At 43.8% G+C, this 7,780-nt stretch overlaps 1 protein-coding gene across 1 annotated transcript; it reads right to left on the reverse strand.

Moving 5' to 3' along the window:
- Positions 1–1,347: 1,347 nt before the first annotated feature.
- LOC306698094 (transmembrane protein 168-like) lies at positions 1,348–6,947 on the reverse strand. The gene is made up of 4 exons (XM_079162264.1): positions 5,577–6,947; positions 4,790–4,932; positions 4,201–4,475; positions 1,348–4,048 (listed from the first exon to the last, which is right to left on the reverse strand). The coding sequence occupies exons 1-4, from the start codon at positions 6,711–6,713 to the stop codon at positions 3,501–3,503; spliced, it is 2,103 nt and encodes a 700-aa protein (XP_079018390.1). The 5' UTR covers positions 6,714–6,947; the 3' UTR covers positions 1,348–3,500.
- Between the last annotated feature and the right edge of the window lie 833 nt (positions 6,948–7,780).

The raw sequence follows: 7,780 nt of genomic DNA on the forward strand, positions 1-7,780 counted from the left end.
ACAAGCTTTACGCTGAAGTCCAACTTCAAATACCACTCTTGCGTTCCAGTCCGGTTGGATATCCTCTGTTCCCTAAAGTGTCCCTCAGAGAGCTTTAGTCGTCGTCCTGTTCGGGTCTTGTGGCTGTAAATGTCACTCATTGTGTCCCAGTGGCTACACACTACGTAGTTGAAGACAAAAGTAGATGACATCCGTGAATCTAGCTCCAAATGTTCCTGTCGTAAACTAGACAATACAGTAATTATCTTGTGAATGTACCTCAGCAGAATCTGCAGTTCAAATGGGAGGGTCTGTTGATTACGTGTCAGTTTATTTTGCCATAAACACCAAACCAAAGTTTGTCAAGGCTCATTTTCACGCTCATCCAGGCTGTAACTGTATCTGTTCTCCCCTCTTCTTTGAATACAGAGATTGCTGTGCAAATTTAAAAACCCTAAAAGCAATGTTGGGCTGATAAGTCAAAGTTTGTACTTGTTGTACTGTGCTGTGCATATTCAGTTGCTTGTGAACTTGGTAGAAGTTCAGGAAGTTCCCTCCGTTCTTCCATGGAAGGGGTGGGGGGGCTGGGGTTTCACTGTGTACCTGCGTCCATGCTTAAACCAACCCAAGCCGTGAATTTGCACATCAGCTCTGAAATCACAACATTTGGAATTCAGAAACTGAACTCTAAATAAAAAGGACATTTTCCTTTAAGTGTTTAAGGGTTCAGTGTAATTTCACTTGCAACCACATGGGGGTGATGGCTGTTCTGTTATTGTCTCTGCCCTATGTTCTTGTCTCCATGGTCATTATCATCAATGTGAACATCGTAAAGATCTTAAAAACTGAAATATGCTGCTGCACCACATCATTTTATAATGTTTTCAATAAAATGAACTGAAAACCTGAATTTAGTGTGCTTGATTTGTATGTTTCCGTGCTGACGGCAGAGGCATCGTGCCAAGTCTCGTGAAAGTGATCTCTCGGGAACACTTGGAGGGGATTTCATTACATCTGACACACACACTTACTCAATTAATTGATTTGAATTTGTTGGTCAAATGTCACTTTGACCTCATAAAACACGTGTTTGGTTCGAGAATTCACGTGCTAGTTATGACGATTTCATAGCGATGGCGAGATGAGGCTTCATGCGTTGGAAGGATTCATTATCTTTTTTTTTTTACTTACTAAATTATGTTTTGCCATGCTATGCTATGACTTGTTTATTACTTTTTTGTAACACTATCGAAGAGTTTTTTCGACACACTAAAGTGACTTTTTTACGATTTAAAAATAGATGTATACTATGAGTTTTTTCAACAGGGAGGGAAGGAGGGAGACACACACAACCAAGCCAATTAACAAAATATTTTTTTATTTAAAGAATATAATAGGAAAACTAACAGACACGCATGAGTGTTAGTGCAAAGTTGTAAGGTGCAGCAACAAGACAAAAATATCCCGAAACTAAATGGCTGTCTCAGGGAGGAGAGCCAGCAACTAAGCTTTTCAACCCTCATGGGGTGACGACACTCTTCCACGCTCACCTCCAGTACCTGCAAAGAAAGCAGCCACACACATCAAATAGGACAATACTGACATTTCCTATGGCATACGATACTATGACATATTTTCATGCCTCTTCAAATTTGGCACAAACGTCAAGTTGGATGAACTGATTAGAATTTGTCAATGTCACTGTGACCACACGAGACGTTTTTGGTCGTAACTAAAACATTCATTCATTAGTCAATTTGACAACAAGTGACTTAAAAGGATAAAATGATGAAGTGACATTTTTGGATGTATAATACTGTGAGGAGGGAACTTACTTAACAAATAACATCACAATAGGCAATTATCAGTTTACATTTGAAAGTACTTTCAAACAGCATTTCATCTTCTGTGACAGTATGCAGAGAATTCTTACTCCTTTTATTATAATTATAATTTACTCCTTACAGACAAAGGCTCAATGTGTTTTTCTCCAAACAGGAGCTGTTTAAATGCTGGCTGAGTTAGTTGGTCAGCACTATAAACAAGCTTATTGTGGCCGATTTATGTCTATATATTTTGGAGCCGTCTCATCTTTGCAATAGTACAAAACGTTCCTCATTCTTTCAGCAGCTACAGTCCTTACCATTGAGCAGCTTTCCCATTGATCAAAGGGTTGGTGGTTCAATCCCCAGTCTGCGTGTTACAGTGGCTTTAACCAAGACACTAAACCCCACCTGGGATGTGTTCAATGGTGATTGTGTGCATCGATGAATGAGGAACATCATAAAGTGCTTTGGTTCATTTTGGGGTTAGTAAATCTATTTTACAGTTCAATTCCAAAGGAAACTTATTGTGACACAACTGTAGAATTTGGCATTTGTTCAGTTAAGGTGAAATTCAAAATGTTTCTACACACAAGTCAACATGTATGATGAATAAATACTTTGGTTTAAATGGAGCAGTTCTTTAAAGGAAATATTTCAGTTAAACTAAGAATAATAAAGTATAATTATAATAAAGTATAGTTGTCTATGTTCCCTATAATTAGTGCTAAATTACATAGACATTGTTTTATGTATAGAAGATTAGTCCTAGTCCCCAAAACATGAAATAACCTGTTTTGATTTAGTTAATTGGAGAATTTATCCAACAAGGAGCTCATTAAATTCATGATTATATTTTAGCAGCGAAGTCCCACTTCTCCTTTATTGCATAGTTTCAAACATCTGTCACCTGAATAATCTTGCATAACCCAGTAAACTGCGATTAACCCCATGCAGGAAGAAAAGGGATCCCGTCATGAGACGCATTTAATCCCATAAATAGTTCACACAAAGCTGTGTGTAGTGCAATCATCAGCACTGTTTAAACTCTCTCTGGACTCCCTGAAGCAGCTGCAGAGCATTTAAATAAAGAACCCCTAAAAGCATTGCAACATGCCGTTACAACAGACACAAAGCGGTGCAGTGAATAGACTCAAAGCCTGGAGATGAGAATGCATAGCGTGGTGCAGCGGCGTGTAACAGGAATCATTTCAGTCAAAATACAAGAGCGACAGCAGTTTGACCTCTAGACGGCTTACATGTTTTATCTGATTCATGCCTGAGATCGTCCTCTGAAAATGTACCACTGCCACTTTGGTTAAAAAGGTAAAAAAAATAAATATAATCAGCCTGGCCAGCTGGATATTCTTTGGTGATTTTAGAGTAAAAGGCACGTCTGTTCTTAAAAACAAGGTGGAATCAAATCTAACAGTAAATATGACGCAAAAATGTGCAAAATTGAGTCAACTTGCTCAGGCTCATCCCACACCTAGAGGGATGTTAAGATCTCTAAATCACAGCTCAAAACACACATTTATAGAAAAGTTTGCAGAATATAAAAACTGGCGGTAAAGTAGACAAATTCCAAACCGACCAATCAGTAACTAGGTGATGGTTAGCGCGCGTTAACAATCATTAAAACTGCCTATTTTCAAGGTCCAAGAAACTTGACCTTTGAAAGATAATTTCATCATATTTCTATGAGCGGACCAGTTTGAAGCCTTGGCCAGTGTCCAGGATCGCTGGTGGAAACAAGTTTAGTTTGAGTCTCTTAAGATATCGCAGCCACATAGTGCAGAGCCACGGATCGTCGGACTGCCACCCGCTAACCACAGAGTATACCACTGGGTGGGTCATCCGAGGGAAGTACATGCTCCAGTAGTTGGTAACGTCGCTTCCTGACGGTAGGTGCAGCGTGTAGTCGCTCCAGTATTTGGAGATACCGTATGTGGCTAAAACCGCCCTGCCCGTCTCCGACCACTGGACGTTGCTGTTTGAGTTGCAGTTAAACTCCACCCACTGAGAGGTGAAGTCTCCGAGCTGCGGCGGATCCTGATGCTCGACATCGGTCACCAGAGTGAGCGTCGCTCCCTGCACAGCGACGTACAGATCATCCACCTTCTTCACCGCGTCCACCCACGGCAAAGAGCGGTTGCAGTCGAGCACAAAGATGAGGCGAGAGCAGAAGCTGCCGTTGCTCTCCCTCCACCACTCCAGGATCTGATCCAGGCGAAGCGTGTCTCCTCCTGATGAGCAACACAGAAACCAGCTCACTCAAAATCACAATGAACTATGTATGAGGACAATAATATTACACACTAACTTGTAATTGACGTAACTCTGATTTCGATCAATAAATCAACCTTTCTAACTGCTTCAACTCGATTCCCCCTCTCACCTGCCAGGGCCCACCCTCCGGAGTGGTGACTGTGGCCGCTGTAGAAGATCACGTAGGTGTCGTGGCGAGGTCCGTCTGGCGCGCGAAGCTCAAAGAAGGCTTTGATCTTTGCCTGCAGAGCCTCCCGGGTCACCCCGCAGGTGGAATAGTCGCAGCCAAAAGTCTCGATGAAGTGGTGGCCGAAGAAGCGCTGAATGTTCCTCAATATGCCCGTCGAGCGATCGTTCAGCTCCTGAACCTGGCTTGGAGGCAGCAGCATGGGCTGGCCGTCAAGACTACGAGGACAACAGGAGGTGGAAGGAGGACGAGTTGTGTCTATTTAGGTCAGTCACTCAGCACAAGTCAGGGAACGAGACAAAGACAACTCTACGAATACACAATGGAACTCTTTCATCAATACGTGCACAGAAATGTTCTTAATTTGCGCTAAAAAATAATAAATAGATGCGCTTGACACTTGAAATATCAGGATTAATACAACTGATTTAAAGCTGGGGGAACGGTCCTCATATTATGGGATGTTTTTGTGTCGAATACTACCCTGGTAGAGCCGTACGGTACATCTGGCTTGTATGCTTCACACACTTACCTGCAGAAGTTGGTGGGGATGACCACTGCGTAGCCCACACAGGTTCCTCCTAAGCTGTTCCCGAGCTCGTGGAACAGCCCGTGTAACAGAGACTCCAGAGGCAGGACGAGCAGGAAGACGCTCAGAAAGATTCTGCTGGAGGCCTGCGGAGCACAGTCACGAAGCAAATACATGTTGGCGTTACACAGAGTAAGAAAGAAAGAAAGAAAGAAATGCTGTGGAAGAAACGGCAACAAGCATCTGCATTTACATGAAAACAGAATATAATTAACTGCTGAGAACAAGAATATGCTCCGAACTACACAAGTTCTGCATGTCTTTTAAAAACGTTAAATATAAAATGTACATTCTTAGATTCTCAGACTTGTCACATAGTCCAAACCACTGGTTCCCAACCTGAGGTTCAGAACCCCCACAAGGGTTCTCAAGATAAACCTGAGGGGGCATGAGATGAAAAGCAAGAAAAATCATTTTTTCTGCTTTGCAAAATTACATTTACTTTTCTGACTTTTCTTTTTGAAAAACACTGCTAACGTGTTCTTTTATTCTACATGGACATAACAATGTCGCTGTTTTTGCCAGAGGAGATGGACAAAATATTGTCGTGTTAATGTCCCTGTAGGGAAAAAAAAGGAAAACTTAATAACAGATAGCAGTGTACGGGTATTTGTTCATTGTTTTGTTGTTTAAATTCCCAATATTGTAATTCTGTTTTTGTGCTCACAGCATTTCCAAATTTGCCGCAGATTGTATCTGTGGTATCTCTCTGTACAAGTTTGCCCCCTACCTGCCAACACAGTGCGGCAACAGCAACAGTTGAGATCAGCGACAACATCACCAGGCGCCCAGAGATGATGCAGAAATGTCTCATGCCCTTTGAGGCCATAATCTTGTTCAGGCCGCTGACCCCTGACCCTTGGGACAAGCACAGCCTCTGGCATTCACTGAGCTTAGTGTGAAAGCCCCACACCATGATAACCAACACCATGTGGCAGACGGCCCAGAGGAGTCCACAGACCACAAAGCCCGGGATCGTCAGGTACCACCGGTCCATGTCTCTCAGCTTCTGAGCGGCGAGAATGATGAAGATCACCTCCACCACCGTCAGAGGGAGGAGGGACAGCCGGCGCCACAGGGCCCGACACGCCAGGAAAGGCTCCCACCGCTCGGTCACAGAGAGACCACTGAAGAAGACATCCAGCAGAGGGTCGCAGATGAGCTGGCTGAAGAAGCAGGCGAGGGCGAAAGGGTTGGTGGAGATGTTTAGAGACTCGAAGAACAGCGCGGCGGCTACGGCGGCGAAGCAGACCAAGTTGGGAAGAGCCAGGAAAGCCTTCACCCGGAGGGCCACCAGGACCGCGGCCAGCGCCGCCACCAGCACAGTCACGCTCAAGGAGTCCCGGATGAGCAGCGTGGTGCTGGCAGCGGCGAAGCCGACCATCTCCAGCTGCTCCGCCGAGGTGAGGAAGGCGGGACGGTACCTGGTGCATCCGAACAGTCTCTCCAGCAGCGCCCGCAGCGTCCTCAAACACACGCTGGCCAGCAGCAGGTAGTCGGCCACCTGCGCCTTCACGTCGCTCTCCAGAGCCGGGCTGCTGAGGAAACACTGCAGTCCCAGCAAGAAACCGAACCACAGGTGGAGGAGACATAGGCTGAGCCTCTCCAAGCGGAGGCAGCAGTACAGTAGACTCGCTGTTCCGAGGGCGAGTAGAGCCAAAACGAAAATGACAAGAAGAGTGGTCTCCGCGGTCCTCTCATACCGGGCATAGAGCCCCAATAACAGGGCGACCACAAGGACGTGCCTGGACAGGTAGCCGAGCCACCGGACAGACGGCCGCAAGCTCACCTCCTCTATGATGACATCGATTCGGGCCATCGCTGCAAGGAGAGAGTGGCTGACACAGTACCGTAGAAGACTACACATCTTGACACGAAAGACTATCCAAAGCCCCAAAACAGGAAGTTTAAACGAGTTGCAGTCGGTTTATTCTCCGGTATGGCATTTCAAATCCAAACTTGTTGAACGTACGGCTAGCTTAACTACTGTTAGCTACTAACGGTTCATTTTCACGCCGAAATATTTACATGATTCTTCATGTTGTTTGTGTTGCTTTTCATTTGATGTCCGATGCGGGTTTAATGGGCCTTAAGACGAAGCGCCCTGAAACCAGCTGCCAGGACAGGGAAATACATTTCCACTGAAAAAAAAGTTTGTCGCGTCAAAAGTTTGGAGTTGACAGGACGCCATGGCGCTTCCTGGCTTCGACTACTACGGCAAGTCTTAAGGGTCAAAACAGTTTTACCATCGGTAAAGGCACAAAGCGTTTTCAGATGATTTTTAGCCCTTGACCGAGATCAAGATTTACTCATGTGTTTACTTACTTTTTTCCGGAGCTTTCAACCACATCTCACATAGAGCTTGAGTGGAGATGTAGGGGTCAAGGATGTACTTTAACTATATAAACCAATCCTACATTTATGAGTCTGGAAAAATTGCCTTTACATTTCTGTATTTTTCTTACTTTCTGTTAGATTCAAGTAAAATACTAAGTTTCAAGTGTAAACTTTTATCATCCCCAAAAAAAAGAAAAAAAAAAAAAAGACAGCCTCAGTGTGAAAATGGTCTTAAAGTCTATGTATAGAAACAAAATCATCCTGCCCCATATAAGTTCCTACTTTATTCATGTTTTCAACTGCTACTGATGTTGACAAATAGTTTATGTATTAAAAGACCTGTCAATAAATGTCCCTCTCAATCTCCTGAATGACAACTGCCTCTTCATAACTCCATAAGCAGAGCAGTATTGGAAGTGTTTAAAAATAAAAAATAAACACAGGCACCATACATTTCATTTACATTCATTTATAAAAGAGAACTACAACCATACAATAAGCACACATTGTTCTGCATTGTTGATAATGAAGATGAAACAACTCATGCAAATGCACCTAAAGAAACATTGGAAGACAAAAGCACCGATTCTTCACAAA

Source organism: Pholis gunnellus, assembly GCF_910591455.1.
Source record: "Pholis gunnellus genome assembly, chromosome: 7".
NCBI classification, from domain to species: Eukaryota; Metazoa; Chordata; class Actinopteri; order Perciformes; family Pholidae; genus Pholis; species Pholis gunnellus.